The sequence below is a fragment of the Protopterus annectens genome, chromosome 3.part1, assembly GCF_019279795.1.
Source record: "Protopterus annectens isolate FY-2018-M chromosome 3.part1, PAN1.0, whole genome shotgun sequence".
Taxonomy (NCBI): domain Eukaryota; kingdom Metazoa; phylum Chordata; order Ceratodontiformes; family Protopteridae; genus Protopterus; species Protopterus annectens.
Genome location: NC_056732.1, coordinates 1,677,404,198 through 1,677,431,343, shown reverse-complemented (window position 1 = coordinate 1,677,431,343; position 27,146 = coordinate 1,677,404,198). Strand labels below are relative to the sequence as shown.

Here is a 27,146-nt window from a genome sequence, read left to right as displayed (position 1 = left end):
CCCAATTTGGTGGACTTCTTCAAGAAAGTCTTCAGGACCATGGACAAGGGTAAAATGGTACACACCATTTATCTAGACCTGGCCAAAGCTTTCAACACAGACCCCCACACTCAGGGATTATAGATAAACGTACTGAGATAGGCATAAACCCTTACATCTTCAGATGGATAACAAACTGGCTCGCTGACAGGACACATATTGTCTGAATAGGTGAATCCGCTTTCAGCACAAAAACTGTTACTAGTGGTGTCCCGCAGGGTTCAGTGTTGTGACCCCTGCTGTTTGGTATATATTTCTCTGAAATGAAGACCAATGTTCAGGGCTTCTGATTCACCAAGATTGCCAGTAACTGTAAGTTGGGAGCAATCACTGAATCTCCAAGCAATGTTTACATCCTACAAACAGGCCTAAAAATGACAAACAACTGGTGTAGAAACCATCGTCTGAGACTAAATGCTAAAAAATGTGCAGTCACCCTTTGGTAAATCAGATATCCCTGCAAATTATAATAATGATAGCACACCGCTAAAAGTAGACCCATTGATGAGGCACCTAGAAACACAGATAACCAGGTAACCTAAACTTTGACCACAGTGTAGGTACCATAGTGAGAAACTGTTTCTGTGTGGCTCATCTTAAAAGTAAAGGCATGGCATCCAGATCAAAGGAAGTCATAGTGCCCTTGTACTGGGCCATATTCACAAGTGTCTGATAAAATGCTTTGGTAGGCTGGATTATGGCCCAAGGATCACCTTTAAATATTCCTGGTATAAACCAAACAAATATTCTAAATGTTACACCATACACCAAATGTTACATCATACATACCAGCAAGAGGTCTGCAGCCCGTGTACAAATCATTATTAAGCATACAAAAGGCTAACAATTCAGTATGTGAAGCTTATATGGCAACTAAATCTCCAGAATACAGAACTTTCTCCCTTTAAATCTAAGGTTCAGTGGCAACCTTTCCTCATTCAATATGCAATTGTAAATCCACCTAATGGACTCATGGCTATGTTGTTGTAACACACAAGGATAATCCCAACATTCCCTTCCCTTCACTTTCCTTCTCTGACCTCATCAACTATACCAGCAATAGGTAAGCCAAATGTAATTATCAAGAGTCCCCTGTGTAAATAAATTGTACATAAATAGAAATATTTGTAAATAATTTTATAGGGTAACAGCTATTCCTATACTCACTCACTCTAGCTCTACTATTAATAACTATTCTTACTTTAAGTACACTTTCTAACACTCATTCTTACAACATAATTTGCATTCTTTAGAAGTTAGTTTCACCTTTATATTTTGCTACTTCCTTTCTATATTCTTTGTTTTGCTCAATAGGTAAATATAATTGAAGTGTACAAGTTACCAGTAACGAGTGCCATGGATTTATGTACTTGTGTCATAATTCTGTTTTATGTATTATTTTATGTTTCTGTTTTTATAACTTTATTTCATGTGTTATTGTAATTTTTGGAGATTTTGTCCCTGGACATCCGATGAAAAAGGGTTCCATGCCCAATAGGCCTTTCCCAGTAAATAAATTCAAATATATAATTAAAAATAAGTATAGAATGAAACATGTAAATGTGGATATTGTTGTACTTAACTCTTTGAAAAGAAGATATAAATGTATATAGAAACAAAGTATATCTTAATCAATTAATGAAGGTTATGCGAGCCACAGCAATACAGAAGTACTTAATTTATGGAAGCATTTGAATATGAAATTATAATAAAACCATAACAAAAATAAATAAATAAATAAATTGTGAGAGGACCTATCACGCTGTGAAGCTATAAGCTGAAGTTTGTTTGGCTTATGCCTAAATCAATCCATGTTTGTAAGCAAAGTCACATTCTAAGTTAAAAACCTGAATCAAATTTAGAACAAGCAAAGTTATACATCCCTCCTCTATTATCTGAAGAATCCTTAATGTTTTCATTCATTTTATATGTAGCACACTGTCATGTCTTTTCTTTTTCAATAACTAACTAACTAACTAACTAACTAAACAACTAACTAACTAAAGCTGTCCCTCCCTATCCATTAACCTCTATAACTTCACTCAAATAATCCTCTCCATCGCTCGACCTAACAAAATAAACCCTCCCGGATCCACTATAGATTGAATCCTAGTCTCAGATCCAAATAAAATAACCAGTTCTGGCACAAATCCTGATACCTTTAGCGACCACCTCCCAGCTTTCATGCATCGTTCAACTAGTTCCTCCCCACACCAGCATCAGTACATTCAAACTCGTAACCTCAGTAGCTTCAACCCAACTACTTTCTCAAATACTTTCAAACAAATGAACTGGTAAATTCTAAACATCCTTCCTCTTGACAAGGCTATAGAATACTTCAACTATGTCTTCCTTGATACTTTAAACTCACTAGCACCACTAAGAAACAAAAGGATAAAAACTAAAACTGCTCCTTGGCTATCTAAAGAGACAAAACAGTTTATGCACCACAGAGACAAACTATGGAAACTTTACCAAAACAATAAACTGGCCAATAACTTGCTCCAATATAAACAGTTCTGCAACCATGCAAAACGACTAATCACCAAAGACAAAAAATCCTACTATATCAAACTTCAGTCCAATAATAAACCCCCCCCAAAAAAATTCTGGAACTCAGTAAACTCACTCCTCAATCCAGGCTCCAAGAATAATCCCTGTCCTGACCCAAGTAAATCTGATCTCGAACTAGGCTCTGAATTTAACTCATTTTTCATAGACACTATTACTACCATCACCAAGATATTTCCCAATAATAACCCAACTGCTCTACACTCTCCCCCTTCTAACTCACCTCATCTGTTTGAAATCAAACCCATCTACACTAACTTTATAAAAAAAAACTTTTGTCCAAACTTAAACCTTGCTCTAGCCCTCCCAACAATATTCCCTCTTCCTTCCTAAAATGTGCCAATGCTTTTTAACATTTTCATCAATAACTTTCACACTGCTATTCCTGATGCTAAAATCATTCAATACGCAGACAATTCAACCTTAGTCTGCACTGCCTCAAACCTCTCTGAATTGCTGACTAAAACCCAAACTGCCTTCTCAACAACTGAAAACTGGATGTGCCAAAACCACCTCTCTCTCAATGCAAATAAATCAAAGATTCTACTATTCCCTCCCACAAAGACCCTCTCCTACGATAAAAACATCTTCAAAGTCTCACCTATAGAAGTAGTCCCCTCTGCCAAACTACTTGGCATTATTGTAGATGAACACCTCAAGTTTGATATTCATATTCAACAAAATATTAAGAAAACCCAACAAAAGCTAGGTATGCTGTATAGGAATAATTGCTTTATTTCCAACTCTACCAGACAAACTCTGGCCTCGACTTATCTTCTTCCTTCCTTATTATACGGAGCCCCTCACCTAACCAACCTGTCCTCCTCTATCACCTCTAAACTAGAAACCTGCTACAACAAAATCTCTAAATTTGCCTCTAAATCTAAAAATACCACCCATCACTGCCTAACCCTACAATCCCTGAACTGGCTTGAACTCCCAAACTACCTAGACTATCTCCAACTCACTACTGCACATAGACTCATATTTCACCCAACAAAATGTCCCACTCTAACTAACATCCTTCCCCCTTATGCACCCAACAGAGCTTTTAGATATAAAAATCAGAACTCAATTACTATCCATAAACCTAAACGTCCACTGGCCAACTTCTCCTATCTTTCTCACTAGGCAAAAAATGGAATTCCCTTCCCTCCGCACTAAGAACCATACCAAACTCAGAAAACTTCAAAACCCAACTATTCAAACACCTGTCCACTAAATGGAAATGTACCTGCCTTCACCCACCCTAGTCAAAGGGGGTTCTCGCTCTGGTTCCCAAGCTCTACAACTCTCATAGTTATCTTCCTATGAGCCTATCTAAGCTGTCAACAATTTCTATACCTTCTCTCTAAGCTCTCAACAACTCCTACAGCTGCCCTCACACAGCCCAACCTTGTAAATATTGTAAATAGCATTCTACTGTTGATGTGTGTATGTAAAGCGTATTTACATTTTCTTAAAAGGTTTGTATGTAAACTGTTTCCACACCTAACATATATCTGTTTTCCTCAAATGAAACTGTATGATCCCTGCCTTCAAGCTTAATGAATTTAACTATGCATGATATTGAAGGCATTTATGAGTAACTATTCTACATAATATTATCTTTACTATTAACTGTCATTTGTATCTAAATTGTATAATGCATCTTGGAGCTTTTCTCCCCGGACCTCCACTGAAAATGGGTCAATTCGGCCCAGTGGACTTCCCAGGTAATGAAATTGCAAATAAATAAATTAAATAAATAAATAAATAAGTTCAACAAACCAACTCCTTCTACTCCTATCACTAATAATTTTAATGTGGATTTTATGTGACTGCAGATCATAATACCTAAAATGATAGTGCTAGCCAAGTTTAATTCTTCCTTTTGCATTATTTTGTGTATGGGAGAAGCCAGTAAATATTCTATAAATGGAGAAAAAAATGGATAGTAGAACAGCTGAAAACAAGTCTAAGCTCTTGTCATTATGATGGAATAAATATGTGATAATACATTTCATGTCTTACAGTTACACCATGTGTATAACTGAAAGTTCTGTTAACTCTGTATTTTACTTATTTATGGACTAAGTAAGCCCATTTTCAGTAGTGACCTGGGAGTACTGTTTGCTTAAGTGAATTGTTCACAGTTGATAAATGAAGGGGGTAGGAATCAAACCCTATACTGCAGGCACAGATATAGCTCATTAACCTCTCAGAGCTTTAGTCCTCTGCACTAACTGCCACATGTCTATCTTTTAGTACAAAAACATCTGCAAAATTACCCTTAACTTCATAATATTGCAAGCTGTTAGTGATTCCATCATATAATGATTTCACTGCTCATGGGGTTGTAGTGATTCCAGCATGTAATGATTACCCTGCTCATGGGGTTGTAGTGATTCCAGCATATAATGATTTCACTACTCATGGGGTTGTAGTGATTCCAGCATGTAATGATTTCACTGCTCATGGGGTTGTAGTGATTCCAGCATATAATTATTTCACTGTTCACGAGGGTGTAGTGATTCCAGCATATAATGATTTCACTGCTCATGGGGTTGTAGTGATTCCAGCATATAATGATTTCACTGTTAATGGGGTTGTAGTGATTCCAGCATATAATGATTTCACTGCTCATGGGGTTGTAGTGATTCCAGCATATAATGATGTCACTGTTCATGGGGTTGTAGTGATTCCAGCATATAATGATTTCACTGCTCATGTTGTAGTGATTCCAGCATATAATGATTTCACTGCTCATGGGGTTGCAGTGATTCCAGCATATAATGATTTCACTACTTGTGGGATTGTACTGATTCCAGCATATAATGATTTCACTGCTCATGGGGTTGTAACGATTCCAGCATGTAATGATTTCACTGCTCACAGGGTTGTAGTGATTCCAGCATGTAATGATTTCAATGCTCATGGGGTTGTAGTGATTCCAGCATATAATGATTTCATTACTCATGGGATTGTAGTGATTCCAGCATATAATGATTTCACTGCTCATGGGGTTGTAACGATTCCAGCATATAATTATTTCAGTGCTCACGGGGTTGTAGTGATTCCAGCATGTAATGATTTCACTGCTCATGGGGTTGTAGTGATTCCAGTATATAATGATTTCACTGCTCATGGGTTTGTAGTAATTCCAGCATGTAATGATTTCACTGCTCATGGGGTTGTAGTGATTCCAGCATGAATTGATTTCACTGTTCATGGGGTTGTAGTGATTCCAGCATGTAATGATTTCACTGCTCATGGGGTTGTAGTGATTCCAGCATGTAATGATTTCATTGCTCATGGGGTTGTAGTGATTCCAGCATGTAATGATTTCACTGCTCATGGGGTTGTAGTGATTCCAGCATGTAATGATTTCACTGCTCATAGGGTTGCTCTAGGAGTCAGATATTACTTAGCAGAATGGGGTGGAAGTTTTTATTTAATAATACCAAAATCCTTGAATGAAATATTACCTTGTGATAACTGTGATCATAAAACTACAGCTGCTTCATACTTATCCAAGTAAAAATAAAATAGTTAATGCCAGTCTGCCATCACATACCAGTGTATGCTTTACAGATAGGCAGGATAACCTCTACCACCCCCAATAACATATGTTTCTGACAGATGGTGATCTGAATGCCCACTACCCATCTTAGGAAATAATGATGATGGTCTGTCATACTGTCACAGACAGTAAATAGCTATTACGTTTCCTGACCACTGCTCTGTGTGTGAAAGGTAGCATATCTCTGCTGCTCTCTACCTTCATCTAAAGCATACATTTCTGAGGGACAAGTAAGACTACATATCATTAAAGTGTACTCCAACTTAAGGACAAAGCACAGGTACTAGGCTGCCCATTGAAAGACTGAGGACTGTGAAGGTAATCAATGCAAGATCAGAAATATACATAGATAGATAGATATAGATAGATGGATGTAGTGGGATGTGAGGAGTGTAACTTCTCACATTAGGGAAAGACTTTTAGTGTGGAACGATGACTAGTAGTTTTCTGCTATTTTAGTGAATTACACTCACTGATTTTCAGTATTGGGACTAGTGTTGTTGAGTTCCAGATTTCCAGTAGGGCAGCAAATAACAGCACAGACTTACACAAAGGAATACGTCATTACTGTTGCAGAATCAATAATTTTATAAATTGCTTGTGTGATATTCTCTGAGCTGACAATATATTGCTGAAGGTGATAAAGGTATTTGAGGGTCAGCCACACTTTGCCAACAACTTGAGCAGGCTTTCCAGGGATTTGTTAACCTTTGAGAATCAAACAAAGGAGAAGAAATTCCACAAATTTAACAGGGATGTGGGAGACTATGATAGGGGGAGGCCCTTTGAGTCCCAGAAAAGTGTCAGATTTTCTGAGGGAAATAGATACAGGGTGAATACCTGTAGGAAGAGGCCCCACTCAATCCTCAAAAAATCAGGACAGGGATTCAGTACTTCGGGGGATGAGCCCTGAGCAACTGATACTGAAAGTATATATGTCAGTAACTCTCCAGATCCCAAAAAGGTACAAAGTCAATATCACCCTTTAGGGGTAGAATGCACCAAGGGGGGGGGGGTGGAAGTACAACAGCAAACACAATAGCAAACCTATTACAATCATTAGTGAATTGAATACTGATTGTGACAATGTGCGTAATATTTCTCAATACACTTTGTCCACTGACCAAAAACAATTGTTAAATAAAGGTCTCAATTACATACCGGGATTTTTTGTTGATGAAAATGCTTTAGTCAATGACATTATAGCATTTTGTAGAAAATTTAATTTAAAATTATTCTTTGGTCCACAGGATGTCTCTCAAAGATCTACGGAGTTTCATTTCCATAAATCCAACTTTACCCCTCCTATGAATAAATATATGGCCATATTCCAGGTGGCGGTTCTCAAAGATCTACATTTTAAGTTATGCTCTTCTCAGGTGTTGGGACATAATTTAGCTAAAGGAAAACAGAAAGCACTTAGGGAAATTCAGGATAACACTGACCTTACCATTCTACCAGCGGATAAGGGTGGGGCGGTTGTCGTCATGGATTCCAGTTATTACTGGGCTGAGGGAAATATTCAACTTACTAACCCCCAGCATTACATGAGTATGCTGATCGATCCCACCCCCAATTTCAAACATGGGATTGACACATTTTTAGGAAAAGCGGTAGATGAAGGTATCATCAGTGAAACTGTCAGAAAACCCCTTACGGTACAAGAGCCTGGTAAGCAATATCTATAACTCTTGCCTAAAATTCATAAAAACTTAAATCAGCCTCCTGAAAGACCTATTGTGTCGGGAATTGGATCTCATACAGAACCGTTATCAGTGTTTCTGACTCAGTGTTTACAACCCTTATTGCCATTTATTAGAGCCAGAATCAAGGATACCACCAAATTTTTGCAGATTGTGTCTGAATCCCAATTGGAGCCCAACTGGTTGATGTGCACTTTAGATGTTAAGTCTCTATATACCAGTATTCCTCAATGGGCAGGTTTGCAAGCCCTGGAATACTGGCTGGATAGGATAGGACTTTATACCCCAGGATTTAACACACTTCTTATTTGCTTGGCTGAACATGTCCTCACAAAGAATGTCTTTTACTTTAATGGAGAGTGTTATCGGCAAACTCAAGATACAGCTATGGGGGCATCTTTTGACCCCATATATGCCGTCTTATTTATGGGCTTTATAGAGGAACAAATTATTTATAACGACTCTCATAACATCTTTCTGCCGGAAACTGGCATATGGAGATGATTTCTAGATGAGTGTTGGCTGATTGGTGGGGGGACATTGATTATTTATTGGAGTTTATCCAATATATCAATGAGAACAAGTGGGGTATTGAATTCACCCTTACTTACAATAGGGATGAAGTCAATTATTTGGATGTTAAGATTCTATGACAACAGGACCACACATTAAGCACATCAGTATACAGGAAATATCCACAATATAATAATCTATTGTATACGTCCAGTCTCCATCCCAGCCATGCAATTAGGAATATTCCAAAGTCTCAGTTCTTGAGAATTAGAAGAATTTGTTCTTCTGATGAAGACTTCAACACATTTAAACAAGACCTTACATGTGGATTTCTAGACAGGGGATATAGACAGGGGGATGTGTTCAGAGCAAGAGAATGGGCTACTAATCAAGTGAGATCTGATTTCTTACAATAGAAATCTAAACCAAACTAGCATGGGTCAGAAGTTATGCGAATGGTTACTACATATGATAGAAATGCCAATCTTGGAAGGGATGTGATTCAGAAACACTGGAACATTCTGACTGCTAAAGATGAATTGGGTTCAATTTTGCCTGACAGATTCCAGTTCTCTTTTCGTAGAGGAAAAGCTTTGGGCTCACATTTTGCACATTATAAGAAAGTTAACAAGGTTGATCAGGTTGGCCATGAATTAACAATTACAGGAGATGGACTTGTTGGATCTTTTCCTTGTGGACATTGTACTTTTTGTAAACACATGTACAAGACTAAACAGTTCACTAGCAAAAGTACAGGTCAAGTGTTTGATATATGATTCTCTGCCAATTGTGGGTCAGACTGAGTGGTGTATATGGCTAGTTGCACTTGTGCTGCCTTCTACGTAGGACAGACTTCAAGGTCATTGCGATGTAGGATGTCTGAACATTTCAGTGACATACGCAATAAAAGAATTACCAATGCATTATATAGACACTGCCAACTTCACACATCTGCCAGGTTTACATTTACGGTGATTGATAAAATCATGGGTAATAGATTATTTAAAACAGGATAGCACTCAATTTTGACTTATAAAGAAAGAAAATGGATTACTAAATTGGGGGGATCTTTTGCAGCAGGTCTCAATAACAAAATGTAATTCAAGAAGCTTTAATTAAGTGATTCATTTTGTTTTGGGGGAAGTGATGTCGTAGGAAATTATTAGGTTCTGATGGTATTTAAAGCAACTGTTTACTAGCACGGTTATCACTGACGAAGGCTATATGCTGAAACCGGTCTGAATTATGTGAATTATGATACATTAATAAATATTTTACTGCTGTAGAGGTCCTTGTGGTGCTGGCCTTTCTTTGAATACTTGGAGTCTGTTTTGGCCGTTTGCATCAGCTGTAAGTGCTTGCTGGTTTGTGGAAGTGTCAATATATTGCTGAACCAATTAACTGTTAAAGCAATTATGTTACAGTAAAGGTGTGGAAAAGCACACTAGCATAAGACAAACTGTAATATAGTGAGGATTCAATAATCATTTGTTAGAGCTGAGGTGATACTGTTGAAACAGGTCTACTTCAGAAGATTGAGAAACTAACAGACTGAATCCCAAAAGACTGAAAATTAAAAATACGGAATGACAAAATTTGCCCCTTCTCCACTGTTGTGTGATCTTGGAGTTGGTATATATAGTTAGAAGGGAGTGTGGGGACAGCCCCTCACATGAGGAGTGTAGGGGAACTTGCCCCCTGCATTAAAAATGTGTTCAGTATTTTGATTTTTCAGTCTTTTGGGATTCAGCCTTTTGGTTTTTCAGTCTTCTGAAGTAGACTTGTTGAAACATGATTTTGATGTTGCATTTTCTTATATGTGACCTTTATCGAATTGACTGAGAGGGCAAAATAGTGCCTTATTGATTAACAGCTGTGCCTTACAGATCCATGGTTCAGTCCTGCGCTCCAGACAATTTTTAGGTAGATTCTATATGTTCGCCCATGTCTGTGTATGTTTTTTTTTTCTGGGATCCGTTTCCTTCCTAGAACATGCTGGTTAACTGGCTTTTCTAAAAAGTGTTCACTCATACTACACTTACCTACATCCTTGTGGCATGTCCATATCAACCAGCAATCATCCAAATACCAACACCACATTTCCAGATACTGTCTATAAATGTTACAGTTATTATAAATCAGATATTCCTCCAAGTAGTCCATAAATAAATCCGCATAAATTGGAGCAAATGTGGGCCCATTGCTGTACCCTTTATCTGCAAAAAATAATTATCTTTATACAAAAACACATTATGGTCCAACACTAAGCCCAGCAACTTCAATCAAAAAATCACAGTGTTGATCAGAATACAATGAGGAATGAGTTTGTCAATATTTAACAGCCTGTATACCACCCTCATGTGGAATACTAGTGTACCAGGACTGTATTTATTTATTTATTTATTTTGACCGGGCTAGTCTAACTGAATATATGTCCATTTTCAGTAGAGGCCCGAGGAGAAAAGCTCCAAGAAAAGAACAGTTTATACAAAATGCAGAAAGATACATATACATTCAAAAACAATTAGATAAACTATACATTAATGTACACTTGTTATTTCAGCAGCAGTAAGCAACTAGGGTAACACTATGAAGATAGATAACTATACATTCAAAAACAATTCGATAACTATGCATTCATGTACACTTGTTATTTCAGCAGCAGTAAGCAGATAGGGTAACACTATGAAGATAGATAACTACATTCAATAACAATTAGATAAACTATACATTAATGTATACTTGTTATTTCAGCAGCAGTAAGCAAATAGGGTAACATTATGAAGACAGATAACTATACATTCAAAAACAATTTGATAACTATACATTCATGTACACTTGTTATTTCAGCAGCAGTAAGCAGATAGGGTAACAGTATGAAGATTTTTGTTTCAGTCATTTGGAGCAACAGTGAGTATAGACAAATATAAGCATTAGTCAGTTAACATATTGTGTCAAGGAAGTTGACACAGCACAGTGATGGGTATGAAGACAGCAAATTATTTATATTTTTAGAAGAGAGAGCAGTAGCAAAGGTAAAATAATTGATGTAAAAAAAAGGCTAAAGGCAAGGGAAGATAGTATCATTCGGGCTTGGTGCATGGGCAAAGCCATTGGGATTTTAAGAAAATTCTTACCTGGTTGCTGAAAAGATGGGTGGATGTAGTAAAAGTTAGTTCAGTTGGGAGTTTGTTCCAAGTTTTACCAACAGAGTTAGAAAACAGACAGTCCTCTGATTTGTTTTTGGATTTTAAGGTGGCTACTTGCAACCTATTTGCGAAACATAGGGTTGGAAGGTTTTGATAAGAATTGAGGAGGTTACTGAGTATAGGTATATTTGTGGGATGGTGTAAGATCTTGTGGATAAAGGTGAGTTGCGGGTAAAGTAGCTGATTTTGTATTTCCAGCCATCCTAGTAGTTTTAGATTTTGGCAGTGGTGGGTTCTAAATGGGGTACCCGTGGAAAATCTGGCTATGTTGTTGTAAGAAGCTGCCAGTTTATTTAAATTGCTTTTGGTTAGGTTTGTGTATATGGGAGAGGCATAGAGAAGGGTTGAAATCAGGTGAGTTTGAGCAATAGTAATCTTGGTTAAGGCTGTGAGAAATGGTTTGAGTTTATACAGGAAACCAAGTTTTCTATTTACAGATTTAATAGTTAGGTTAATGTGTGTGTCAAAGTTGAGATTATTATCTATTGTTACACCTAGGAGCTTAGCGGTAGTGTCGGGAGTGATGAGAGTACCATTATTAGAGGTAAGTAAGAGACTGAATGGAGGGGTCTTCTGTGTGGGTATAAACAGTAGTAGTTTTGTTTTTTTGGGGTTCAAGAGGAGACACTGTTGTTGGAACCATTTTTCCATTAAGGTGAATACAGTTTGTGTCCTGTTTTGGAGTTCAGTTGGAGAGGAAGCAGCACAGATTAGAGATAAATCATTGGCATATTGTATGCAGGTAGTTTGGGGAAGGGAGGTTTTCAGATCATTAATGAAAATACTAAAGAGGAGTGGACCCAAAATAGATCTTTGTGGGACTCCAAGAGTGATTGGGAGCTGGGAGGATAAGTTGTTCTCCCAGCGCACTGCTTGTTGTCTATTTTCAAGGTATGAATGAAACCATTTAACTGCTTGAGTATCAACTGAAAGTGATTTGAGAATATTTGATAGTAATTAGTGGTTCATCATATCAAAGGCCTTGGAGAGGTCTAAAAAGAGAGCTGAAGAGAGCAGGTTACTATTTCTATTTTTATTAATGCAGTCAGTAAAGGATATGAGTGCAGTGGTAGTGCTGTGGAAAGGCCTGAAAATGTGTTGGCAGTCCATTAATAGGTTATTTTCAAGGAGGTGATGAAGTAGTTGATGGTGAATACATCTCTCCATAACTTTTGCTAGGGGTGAGAGGAGGGCTATAGGGTGGAAGTTTTAGAGTTCATTTGAGTTGCCTCCCTTATGCAAGGGGATAATATGTGAGATTTTCAAGAGAGATGGGATGTAAGATTCAGTAATGGTTCTATTTATTAGGATGGAGATTGGGTAAGCTAGTACTCCTGCTGCAGTTTGCAGGTATTCAGCTGGGAGGAGATCAACTGATGGTGAACATGGTTTTAGTTTAAGAAGTAGAGTGTGAATGAGGGATAAGGGAATGGGCTGGAGATGAAAAGTTTGGGGTAGATTGGTCAGCGGAGGAGATTCTGTGGTTGTGACAGGTGGTAAGGTGTTAGCTAGGGACTGGACAGTTTCAGAGAAAAATTTATTAAAAGTGTCAGCAATTTGGTTGGGAGGGCTTTGAGTTAGGTTAGAGGGGGTAGGAGTTTTGGAGTCACCTGGATGAAGCAGTTTGTTGATTCCTGACCAGAACTTTTGTGGGTTTTGCTGCTGGGTTTGTTGGAGTTTAAGGTAGTAGTTTTTTTATCAAGGACTATAGCTCTTTTTGTGGCATTTCAAAGCTGTCTAAACTTTAGGTGATCTATTGGGTTTTTTGTTTTCCCCCATTTGGACCAGATTTTATTTCTCAGTCTAATGCTGTGCCTAGTCTCATTAGAGAGCCAGGGAGCAGGTTTGTTTTTAGTTCTGACAGTACATGAGGGAGCATTGTTATCACGGATTTGCAGGAATTTATTGTTAAAGAAAGAGACTGCTTCGTCAAGAGGCAGGCATTTTAGGGGTGACCAGTTGCATGCATTGAGCTCTGCTTGGAAGTTCACTGGGTTGAAATGTTTTTTGTTACGGGTTGTTCTAAATATTGTTTCATTGGGAATGGCGGTCCTTTTTCTAGTTATGAAGGTAAGGGAATGGTCACTAATTTCATCGGGAAGTATGACGGTTTTGTAATTGAGGGGGTTGCTGTTAACTAGTATCCAATCTAAGGTAGTTTGTTTCTTGCTAGGTTTGTGGGTCTTGGTAGGGAATGTAATGAAGCCAAATAGGTTTATATGAGTAGTAGTTTTGGGAGAGGTGCAACCATTCCAGTCAATATTAAAATCACTAAGGGGTATGGTTTCTTGTGGGAGGGTCATTGAGAGCCAGCTAAGGGTATTTTCAAGAGTGTTAATGTTATTTCCTGGGGGTATATATGAGCAAATAATGTATATGGATTTATTGGCATTTATTTGGAGCTTAGAGGCTAAAATCTCGAGATTTGAAGGTGATAGTGGATGAACATCTATTGAGGTGACTTTCAATTCAGATTTAAACTGGAAAGCCACCTCACCACCCTTTTTATTTAGATGGTCAAGACAAAGTATGTTATACCCTGGTGGAATTATATCATTGTCTTTAGTTATGGGTTTGAGCCAAGTTTCAGTTATGCATAAGATGTCAAAAGAATAGGTCTAATAGGGCAAGAAGTTGTGTAATTTTATTGTTTAAGCTACATATGTTAAGGTGGCCTATAAAGAGAGAGCTTAGGGTTTGGGTGGGGTTGTTAGAAGGGGAAATATTGACTGATGAGGAATCAGTAGTGGTAGTGTAAGGACCTGGGCTTGGATGAATCTCACCATGTTGAAGAAGACCTAGTTGAAGATTATATTTAAGTTTGAAGACTTTAAAGAATATAGAGTATTCTTTTTTGATTTGGAAATATTTAGTATGGGATAATCTGTGAAACTGTGGAAGAAGGTAGGATGATGAGGATGTTATGTTGATATGGGTGTGAGAAGCTATAAGAGAGAATGGGCTTGTTTGCCTTGCAGGGTGTTGAAATCTAGTAAACCTTAGGGCTTCATAGTAGCTTAAGCTGTAAGGTATTAGTAGAGAGGTAAGACCTACAGACCAGAGGAGTACTTTAAAATGTATTGGCCTGCTGGGGCTAGTCATTGTGAGGTGTATAGGATAGGTTAAACAGGTCAATTGGGATGTAGAGTAGGCCAGTGAAGGGGTGGAGCTGCTAGGGGAATTAGGGAGAGAAAGGCAAAAAACAGGGGTAAAATATTTAATTGTTTAATGAGATAATGTAGGCTATTGGTTGGAGGTGTGACTATGGAAGTAGAAGGTCAGGTGCTCTGGGGGTGGGATTTGGGGGTAGGGGAGCGGAATGAGCCTGCAGGGAGAATGGAGCAGGTAGAGCCAAAGGATGGACAAGCCACAGCAGCAAAAAAATAATCTGTGGCTGTAAGAGACTACAGTTAAGAGGTAGGTGATTGCTAAAGAGGGTTTGCAGAGTAAAAACAGAAGAAATGTAAGTTGGGCAGGGCAAGGGATATTTTAGGAGTGTCAGGCAAAGTGTAGCGAAAAAATTGGGTAAAATAGCTGAACTATAGAGGTTTAACTGAGTTTGGAATGAAAGAGTTGAAAAAGGTAAGGTATGATAAGGTAAAGGTATAGGGTGCCACCTAGTGGCAACAGGGGAATTGACAGCAGAGAATAGTCCACAGAAAATATTGGTAAAGTAGCTTTCTAATTAAGAGAATAATATTTATAAGAGTGTGGCTAGGCTGGGGGTACAAGCGGTCTGCAGATGGCTACTATCGCGAGCTAGTAGGGTGTAGTACTAAGCTCTTAACAGAAATAGTTAAGTCACTATGTCACTAGATGGATTGCAAACTAATTCAAGGACAGAACCCACATGGTTAGAATTGCTGGAGCCATGTCAGACTCCAAACCAGTTACAAGTGGTGTCCCACAAGGCTCAGTCCTCGGACCTCTCTTGTTCAGTATATATTTCTCGGAGGTACAGGCCAACACGGAAGGACTGTGGCTGACCAAGTTCGCAGATGACTGCAAACTGGGCGCCATAATCGACTCTCCAGCCGACACAAGCATCCTCCAAAAGGGCCTCATAGAAACAGACAACTGGTGCCAGAGCCATGGCCTCAAGCTAAATGCCAAAAAGTGTATAGTCACCCCTTTGGCAAAAACAAAGTGCCACAAATTACCACATAGGTGGTAATCCATTAAGTACAGAAGAAGTAATTAGGGACCTGGGGACCCAAGTTGATAGCAATCTCTCATTTGACAACCACGTGGCCAAAGTGGTTAGAAAAACATTTTATATAGCCCACCTAATCATGAAGGGATTCACATCTAGATCAGGGGAGGTCATCGTGCCTCTTTACTCATCCCTCATCAGGCCCATAATTGAGTACAATACCCATTTTGGGATGTACCTTACCAGACACCTGCAGCAACTGGAAAGACCCCAAAAGTACCTCACCAAGAGGATCAAAGGGCTCAAACAGATGCCATATGCTGCCCGGTTAAAGAAACTCCAGCTCTACTCAGTGGCATACCACCTGTTCAGAGGCAATCTGTGCCTGACGTATAAAGCCATGTCCAACCCGGAATTAATGGACATGCTGCACCTCAGAAAATCCAAATCCCATCGAGCTACACGCTCGAGAGACTTGAACCTCAGCACTGAAATAAATAGGACATGCTGGAGGGACAGATTCATAACCCAGAGGCTCCCTTCACTCAGGAATAAAATCTCAGTCCTGGTTAGGCAGAGTCCCTCATTGACTCTCTTCAAGAGGAATCTTGATGAGTGGATGGGAGATCGTAGGTTTACCCCGGGTATCACTTCTGTGTCACTGTTAGACAGAGGCACAGTATACTAACCTCAAAAAAGGGCATAGCAAAATAAATTTAAAATGGGTGGTGAAAGCCAAACACATTCTGGCTAGGCTTATAAATGCCCTAGGGCAGATAGCCTAGTATGAACCTATGAACCTATGAACCTAAATGCAAACATCATAGTATAAGGTTATGTACACTGAGTTTGTCTTGTTTTTAATGAGGGAATTGTCATTCCAAAGGGCACAGTAAGGGTAGGAGTCTTCACTGGATCATTGGAGATGATATTCTTTCCAGTGGTGTCTGTGGGTCTATAGATTCTTTAGTGGATGTTAATGTCTTTCCTGGGCAGGAGAGAGTGGGAGCCCACAGGTAATAGACTGTAATAAAAGAAAGACAAGATAATTAGTGAAAGTCAGGCACTGTATTAAAGGTATATCCAATGTACATAAATAAGCACCGTTCAAAACTTGTGTATCAGCCATAAGCTTTAAAAATTCAGCTGTATCCTTCAAATGTGGCCTAACTGCACTCTTTGTGGCAATTGTGTTTATTGTAAGGTGTTATTGAAAACTAAATCTTTTGCATCCATCATACATCCAAAATGTACACCATTAGACAATAATTCTGAATGGGTCATATATATGGCAGTGTGCCATTGTGGAGCCTTTTATGTGGAGCAGACATCAAGACCTTGAAAACAGTGTGTTGTAGTCAAACTGAGTGATTTAAAATGTAGGCGTGATAGAAGTGCTCTATACAAACAAAAGTTGGAGCATGTTACTGCACATTTTGTTTTTATTGATATTGATTCTGTTGTTGGGGATGGTTTATCTTTTGAATCTAAACATGAACTTTTAGAGAAGAAAGATTTGGATTGTTTCGGTTGAGATGCTGAAATTGTTTGTTATTTCAATTCTAATTCTTTTGGCTTGTTTTTGTGATGAAGTTTGATTTGTTTAATGTTGATTTTTTGGATGTAAGTGTTGCTAAGTTGATCGGTGGTACTGTGTTGATTAGTTTGTATCAGAAGCCATTTATAAAAAAATCACTACTTAAAGCAACCAGCTATCATTCTCAACATATTACTCATAAAAATATTCCTAAGGCACAGTTTCCAAGGTCACATCATATTTGTAGTTCAGCAGACAGTTTTGATCAAGAACCTATTAAGATGGACAATAGGTTTGTAAATAGGGGTTAAGATGCACATATTCCCCCGGATTCATGAAGCTCGGCACAAGGCCGGCGTAAGGCTTGCGCCGGCCGTGCAGCGTATAACTGGTGTAGCAGCGCCACATGCATAGTAATGAGTGTGCGCTGCAACCACAACCACATGCATAGGGCACGTGCGCGAGTCCAGGGAGCCCAAGTAGGATGCGCCCGTAGGCGTGGCCAAGCCGGCAGGCGATGAGCAACCTAAAGTGCTGACTCTCACAGGCCACCTGCAATAGTAACCGCACCAACCAGTGTCCATGGATAATGAAACGTATGCAGAGTATGCAACATAGTACCCGTCCACACAAAATGGAGAACCAAACATAAATCCACGAAGTACAAAATGTTCCCATCCACGGAACAAAGGATACTCGGAATACCGTGTCTGTCATGCAATGCACTGTCAGCAGGCATACCCAGTGGAGGTGCACTGCATCATGTCAGCGCACCACAACTACACACGACTAGCCCCATGGGCATGGTCACCAGCAGTCCCACAGTGGTAGTGAGAGTACACAGCTGGGCAGTCATGGCCATATAACAACCAGAAAGAAACTAGATATCCCAAACACAGACAAACATGTGTATAGTAAAATGTGCTAGACACAGCAACGTAACCGTCACATACACATAGGATGGCGTATGCCGAATCGGAATATCCAGAAGCAGAACCCGTGCATGCAAATGTAATACACAACAACCCCGTCATAGCACGTAACCCGCACCCATGTCCGAATGTCCACCCAATCCAGCTAGCAGCCTTGCGCAGCTGCACACTTACACACAGCGGGTATACCCCATATGTGGTAGGAAGTATTGTCCTAGGCAGTGACAGGCATGCAAATATGTACCCCACATGTCAACATCCCATCCCAGGTACTGATATCCAAATGACTGCATGTGAATGTGTCGGCAGAATGTGTACATCCCGCGTGTGGTTACGGACCTGTCGAAACCCCATAGCTGTTCACACGCCATGGTGTCCATAACTGTACACATCTGGACAAAGCAGTATGTGCAGCCACTGTACCGATGATTAGCTATGCAGACATGTCAAACACAATACACAGGGCAGAACAGCCGTCCACCAAGCAGGTCACACCAGCAGGGTTGCCACATGCACAGATTGTCAAGGTGGGACATCACTCGTAGATATGTGTGGTTCCGTATGGCAAAACACCCACGGCCAATGCAAAGGATAGAATAACACATATATGCCCGGATGAATGGTTATGTTATAGCATGCGAATAGCTTAAGCTATCCAACATAATAGTCATGTGTCAAAGAGCTTCGGTTCCACCAATAAGCGCCACTCGACCCAGTGACCACAAGGAAACAATTCTTCTTACACGATTTATTAATCCACACAACGCCAGTAAAACAAACGGATGACATGGACTAGACTACAAATCTGTTAAAAAGATAAGGCACAACAGATGACTGACACCAAATGTATAACGTACACAAAATAAAAAACGCCAAAAAAAGTTTTTGAGTTTAGCGCTTTCAACCAGTTATCTGGTCTTCCTCAGAACTAATTAAAACCAATTCTCCAACACTTTAAATAAGTTGGAGAACAACACACTTTCAAATTTGTAATTTTAGAGGTGGTCCCAAATGATCCTAGGGGAGGTGATACTAGAAGTCTCCTGGCATTTAGAGAAACTTGGTGGCAATTATATCTTGATGCCACCAATCCACCTGGTTTAAATGACTGCATTTCGATAAAATCATTACTTTATTAATGTTTAGTAAATACACTTATATACTACACATTTTTTAAAATATTTATTTATTTCTATTTTAAGACAGTTAATTCCTCTTATTTGACACAATTAATTATTTATTATAACTATTTATAATCTCATCCACTTATATGATTTTTTATAGTTGATTAACAATTGATCAACAAATTCGTTCCAAATTTTGGTCTCAACACATGTATTTTTTAGTCATTAGTTTTTAAAGTTAATGTTTCAACGTCAATAAATTTATGTACGGAGTTAGTTGGTTAGTCATTTTAGAATATTTATATACATTTATCATTTATACATATATTTATTACTAATATTTATTAATACTTACCAATATATAACATTTACATTTTTATATTGTAATGTATTTATGTTTATGTATCATTTTTATATTGAATAGTTCTTAATTATTAATATTGTTTTTGTCAATGAACTATATACTGGATACAAACAAGTTTATACAATATTAGGAGTACGATCTTACTTCTTCTTCTTCTTTCGGCTTTATCCCGGTTAGGGGTCGCCACAGCGGATCACCTGTCCGCACATTGAATGGCAGTGGAGTTTTACGGTGTCGAGTTGCCAGCCCGGCGCCCAACCTTCCACAGAAGGCACACTCACATGCACACCTAGGGCCAATTTAGAGTGTCCAATCCACCTGCAGCATGTCTTTGGGATGTGGGAGGAAACCGGAGCACCCAGGGAAAACCCACGCGACCACAGGGAGGACATGCAGACTCCGCACAGAAGGCACCCCAGCCGAGGATCGAACCGGAGAACCTCTTGCTGTGAGGCGAGGAGTACGATCTTACTGAATATTTATATTTACACATATATTGATTACTAGGCATTAGTTGCCACAATTAGGCCACATTTATCCATTTTACAGATTACACCAATTCTGGATTTAGTCTATAGTGTCTGTCATTCTCTTTTATTATCTATCATTAGTTCCATTATTAACATTTTATCTATTAATGTTAAGTAGAACATGAGTAAGTAATATTATGTACGTGATTAACATCGTAAAGGTTGCGTTATGTGTTTTAGTTTTATCTTTATATTTATTGTAATTTTTATTTTTCATATGTCACTGTTCAAGTAGAATTTTTATTATAATAGATTATGCTACTTTTTGTAGCATTGTACCTTTAAAGAACAATTAGCCATTTGGCGCCAAAGAACTTATTTAAAGTGTTGGAGAATTGGTTTTAATTAGTTCTGAGGAAGACCAGATAACTGGTTGAAAGCGCTAAACTCAAAAACTTTTTTTGGCGTTTTTTATTTTGTGTACGTTATACATTTGGTGTCAGTCAGCTGTTGTGCCTTATCTTTTTAACAGTTTTGTAGTCTAGTCCGTGTCATCCGTTTGTTTTACTGGTGTTGTGTGGATTAATAAATCGTGTAAGAAGAATTGTTTCCTTGTGGTCACTGGGTCGAGTGGTGCTTATTGGTGGAACCGAAGCTCTTTGGTACTGTTAATTTTTCATTTTTCTAACATAATAGTCATGTGTACCAGATACAAAATGCCTGTAACACGCAAGTAGTAATGCAGGAAGACATACACGACTGTGTGAATATCACAGGACATATGGCACGTGTCAAGTGTCGACGCAGGACACAAATGTCCATAATGGGGCCCCCTGCAAAGAGGAACAAGTGCCAACCCCACCCCCCACTGACGTATCGGCAGTATAAATACAACCCAAACACACACCAACACCACCGTCCAACCCATGATAGCAACGAAGGCCAAACAAAGACCAACACGATGCGTGCACAAATAGGGACACGTAATCGGTGCTCTGACAACCTTCCACAGGCCACCGAATAATAGTATGTACATACGCATGTAATGCTGCGAAGGATGTGTGGTAGTCCCCAGTATCACAGAGGTAGGTACACAGATACACTGTAACCAACCGTCACATATGTGCACTGTACACAGCATACCTGCAGGTAATACATAGTTCAGTCATGTGCCACATAAATATCCACGTATGAATGAGGACAGAGGATAGACAAGTGTTTATGGGAAAAACACAGAACATGGCATATGTATGATAACCGGCACCACCCACAGCATTGTATGCCAATAGCAGAAGCTATTGTTGGTTGTCCAAACACCCGTGTCTGTAAACACGGAATGAATATCATAGCAATAACCCATGCCTGGGTGTGGGTAATGCTGGATATACCCACGGTAGACGTGGTGCGGTCCCGAGGGCGAAGCCCGAGGGACCAAACAAAGGCAACCGTGGGTAAATACAGCAGTACCCACACCCAGACGTGGGTTATTGCTATTATGCCATATCATCTAGGAAAATAAACTATTAATCCCCAGACATAATGGCACAGCATAATGCCTGTCTGCTGCCCATCTGCAGATGTCTGGCATCCGCGGCGGTGCTGACGTACTGCGCGAGATGTCCGTTGCTAATGTCGAAACTGTCTCGCTATGTAAAACCAAGTTAACATAGCAAATCAATACAAAACAGCAACAGAGAGCTCGATGTCCCCGTTGCTGTGTTGTACAACCTGTCCCGCTATGTTAAATGTGTGTAGCAGAGCAAGAATGCTAAAGTAAGCAACGGACATCTCCGTGGCTCAGTTAAAGCTGTCACGCTATGTTAAACCCATGTAACATAGCGAGACAGGTTATAAATACCGAGGTATACTAATGGAAATAGGTCCGGGTGACCGGACCGTGTGCCATTACTATAACCCGATCTACAATGGGCACGCTGGCCAATCAGCGTGCACGGTTAGGAATAATGGGGGGGTTATGGTATAATAGACATGGACAAACCGTGCCCATGTGCCTTGTCTGACATTCGTACACGGTCAGGGCAGTTCTGTACACTAGGCGGACAAGACCAAACCCAGAGCACCACTGGAACACCCTGACAATCAAGGACCTGTATGCATTGGGGCTATAAGCCCCTGTGATCTGAATATCCCTGCGGTCACGCCATATGCATCCTGGGTCAAGAGCAGGAGGGAATAAGGAATGTGTAACATGTAGTACTGCACTTTTCCCAGCAGGAGAATGGATGCCTGTGACGTAAGTGAGTGGGGGGGGGGATATGTTAATGTAGCTATGTACCATAGGTACATAAATGAGACAGAACAGCAAACGTGTAGTGGTCACATCAACCGGCCAACGTGAATGCAGTCCCGCTTGAATTACGACTATAGAACATATAAATGTGAACGTGTAAGTAATGCGTCTGTGCCGCAAAGTCAGTTACATGTGTAAAGGTGAAAGTGTGTTCTGCACACGTCCGTTAACCGGATCAGAGATATGTTACTGGAACAGTCACAACTAATACAGGCCACGTAAGCACACAGACTCAGTAAACATATCTAACCCAGAATACGGATATGCATGGGCGCCTGCGCGTAACCCACAATGAGGAAATGCAAGTGCGCCTGTGCGTGTGTGATCTGCTCACAGCAGGGTAACTTAATGCTGTGTCCTCCACTTAGTTATACATGTCTCAAAACTGTCAGCCTCTAAAAGTATGGAACCGGACAATGCCATGCAAAGTACTGGTACAAATAGTGAGAAACACATGATATGTGATAAGACAAACATAGAATGTGGATAGAATAACGGGTGTGTTAGTAGCAGGGATTGATGAAGGGTATGCATCTGTAACCCGACCTACTTGTCAGAAGGTGCCACCATAGGTTTATGTAAGTTTTATGTTGGTTTACATTTGTTGACCGGGCTAGTCTAGCTGGATATATGTCCAGTGTCAGTAGAGGCCCGGGGAGAAATGCTCCACACACAATAATAGCACAACATACCAAAGTTGTCATATATGTAAACAAAAATGAACAACAATAGAAAGTGTCCTAAAAGGACTGGTTACATAAAGATTACAGAAGACAAAGAAAAATACATAGTCAGTGGAAGCACGTCATAATTATAGAATCAAGTCTCTATAGAATCAAGTAAGTCTCACATGAAATGCCAGCAAATTGCCAGATGGACACAAGTCAATGTAACACACACCTAAGATAAAGGGCCAACCATCCGTACACTCTGCCAGAACCTGTACAGTGGAAAGGTATGTTATGGTTATAGATGTGTGTACACAGGTAATCCACAGACAGTAACAAAGCAAGGTATGAAACGAGGGGTTCACATGTATATATGTACACACAACAGACCTACGTCCCGTATATATGACACATGGATATAAATATGACAAGTAATAGATAATATGGGTAGTCAGACATCCACGAATGGGGAACATACAGCAGCAGTCAAAACCACTGGCCAGAAGGTGACAGTCCAGCAAGTTCTACACTTTACACATGCACACTGGTGTCCATTGTAGGACTCCAAAAATTGCTCCATTTGCAACACCTGCTGCAATTGACGCAAAACAAGTGACAGCCGCAACTACGGAACAGCTATACATGCACTAAAAGTGGGTTCAAGGTTGATGACACATGTCCATGAAATGCAGGACATATGAACAGATATCCCCAGAGTGGCGAGTCCATAGAAGTGCATCCACATCCCAGTACCGCACACATTAACCATGTGTAATGTGTACCGTTGAGGGTTGCAGGCATGGGAACCTGGGTATGCAGAAATGGGTCTAGGTGTTGTTTGGCAGAGAATCCGTAGGCCCGCCCTGTGGGAGGGATGTGGGTATAGCACATGCCTTAATCCCCACTAATGGTGCAAAGCATCCACCGGATAATGCGGAAAGCAGGTGTGAAATATGTACAGCCCTATATCAGTGTCCTGTAGGCGATTCCCATGGATGGACATGCGTACGACCAAGATGGCACCCATAACTGGAAATCTGTCAGAATAACACAGCTGCAGTAAGGCATAGCACAGGAAATACAGATAGGGACTACATTAGAAATACCCCATACAAAGTCAGACCGTTGTGCGAATACTGGCGTAGCATTGAATATGGATGTTATGAGTGTCACTAGTCATGCAATGGAAATAGCGCTCCCTATCACCCACCGCACAGTCTGGAATGCCTAGGCAGCAATCAGCTAGGAAGGCACAGCACTATGCGAAACGTAACAAGGGCAATGGCCGAACGTCAGGGCGTGTACACATAATGACAACAGGTCAAGGGTATGAAGGAGCTACCTGTCCAGAATACATGTACTGAACCAGTGATACTAGGTGGACAGGTGGGAAGAAAGACAGCAGGACAAATGTGCAAACATGTATTTGTCCTACCCTGGTAATTGTGAATGACAACATATGCCCCGCGAAGGTCAATGTGGAAGGTAATCAGACACAAAGGTGGTGTCCCCCAGGGTGCCATGAAGTGTCAACATAACAATTACCAGGCCCCCATAGTCGTACGTGAGCCCTGCCACTGATGGAAAGTGCAAATACGATGCACACATATGGTACAGGAAAGAACAATTAGTGTGGATAAGCAGATGTAGACCTGTGTGAGGAATGCAACTGTCTGCGTGGGTGTGTCGTGCAAATACAAAGTAATGTCATGTGGTCTGTCATGCCGCCAGACACTGTGTGTGTATTGTAGTCAGACAGTAGGTATGTTGTATTAGACACATACCCTGCAACTTCACAGATGTACGCAGACTGTGTAGAAGTCTGCCTCATATGTTCGCTGTGTTCCACGTAACAGTAACAGTCCGGCGCCCTCATGATAACTGATGTCAGGAAACAACGACAAACATGCGAGGAAGACACCAAATCAGACAGAAATGCCATACGCATGCATAACATATCACTGTGCCCACTATCAATGTTTCTAAGAGCAACATGACATGACTGGCCCCGAGTGTCCCACTATCACATAAGGCCGTGTCCAGATATACGCTCCCTGAGGTGGAGTGTTATGAACAGACACAGATACATGTGTGTGGAAACACTAATATCCACTGCAAGACGATGGAATGTGCTGCTGTAGGAGGGGCAGTACTGTCCGCAGGTATGTGCTGAAATGCACATGAAACAGCTGTCTACATGGATTACCCATAGTGGCGACACCTGCACAGACGATTATAGTGGGACATACACACGACCATGCACACAGCTCAGATAGACATACACACACCATAAACAGGCAATGATACACAAGGTCTATGGCATGTATGAGTGCAGTGACAGTACAGCAAGGATAGCTGTCTGCCAAGATATACAGCAGATGTGTCTAGGGCGTGCAACACCTCCCGGAACACTGATGTTGCATGGACAATGTTTGGATATGCATCGTACCACATTTCTATGTGTCAGCCATGCAAATATGCGATACATGGGACAGACAGCTGTCCATGCAAGAGCAGTGCTATGGGCATAACATATGTATGTATATATACATCGAGAGAGATACAGACACATGAGGCAAGGCCGGTAGTGGAACCTACACATCACTACCCTATCACACCACAGCAGGACGCACGTGGAGAACACGCTACGGAGGTCGCTAACCACAGCAGGCACACTGGCAGTCCACTAGCTGCGTCTCAACATCCGCAAACACAGAGATGTCAGCAGGATATATGTGTGCTGCGGAGCATCTAAAACCATAACCTACGAACCCATGCGGCTGGGAGCATAGACACACACACACACACACACACACACACACACACACACACAGCTGGCAGGCATGGGAATTGACCTTACTCCTACCTACCCAACCGCACGAAAGTATGACACAGGTATGGAACGCGCTACTCAGAGCACTGAACACAGCACTGTCAGAGGCATACGTCTAGGTGGGTGACATCATCCGCAAAGGAATAGACGCAGATAGCAAATGTATGTGTTGTGAAGCGTCTAAAAGCATGACTGTCTCCAGAGACAGCTGGAAACACACACACACACACAGGGAAGGGCCGGGAGGTAAACCTACACTTACCTACATGAACACACTACAGCAGGATGCATTTACAGAACTCGCTACCGAGATTACTGAGCACAGTACTGTCAGAGGCATACCTCTAGGCGGGTGACATCATCCGCAAAGGAATAGATACTGTTAGCAAATGTATGTGTTGTGAAGCATCAAAAAGCAGTACTGTCTCCAGAGGCAGCTGGAAACACACACACGGGGAAGGGCTGGGAGTTGAACCTATGCCTACCTACATGAACACACTACAGCATGATGCATTTACAGAATGCGCTACCGAGATTACTGAGCACAGCACTGTCAGAGGCATACTTCTAGGTGGGTGACATCATCTGCAAAGGAATACACGCTGATAGCCAAGGTATGTGTTGTGAAGCGTTTAAAAGCATTACTGTCTCCAGAGGCAGCTGGAAACACACACACATACGGGGAATGGCCAGGAGTTGAACCTATGCCTACCTACATGAATACACTACAGCATGATGCATTTACAAAACGTGCTACCGAGATTACGGAGCACAGCACTGTCAGAGGCATACTTCTAGGCGGGTGACATCATCCACAAAGGAATAGACGCTGATAGCCAAGGTATGTGTTGTGACGCGTCTAAAAGCATTACTATCTCCAGAGGCAGCTGGAAACACACACACAAACATGGGGAAGGGCCGGGAGTTGAACCTACGCCTACCTACATAAACACACTATAGCATGATGCATTTACAGAACGCGCTACCAAAATTACTGAGCACAGCACTGTCAGAGGCATACTTCTAGGCGGGTGACATCATCCGCAAAGGAATAGACGCTGATAGCCAAGGTATGTGTTGTAAAGCGTCTAAAAGCATTACTTTCTCCAGAGGCAGCTGGAAACACACACACACACCCAGACGGGGAAGGGCCAGGA

The 27,146-nt window shown here is 40.6% G+C and overlaps 1 protein-coding gene across 1 annotated transcript in view; it reads left to right on the top strand.

Annotated features, from left to right (window-relative positions):
• The first annotated feature begins 7,491 nt into the window (after positions 1-7,491).
• The window catches only part of LOC122797835 (vomeronasal type-2 receptor 26-like), a 159,509-nt gene continuing 139,854 nt past the window's right edge, over positions 7,492-27,146 (top strand). Inside the window, exon 1 of the mRNA XM_044066356.1 lies at positions 7,492-7,830. Coding sequence (XP_043922291.1) covers positions 7,492-7,830 — 339 coding nt within the window. The remainder of the gene's footprint in view (positions 7,831-27,146) is intronic.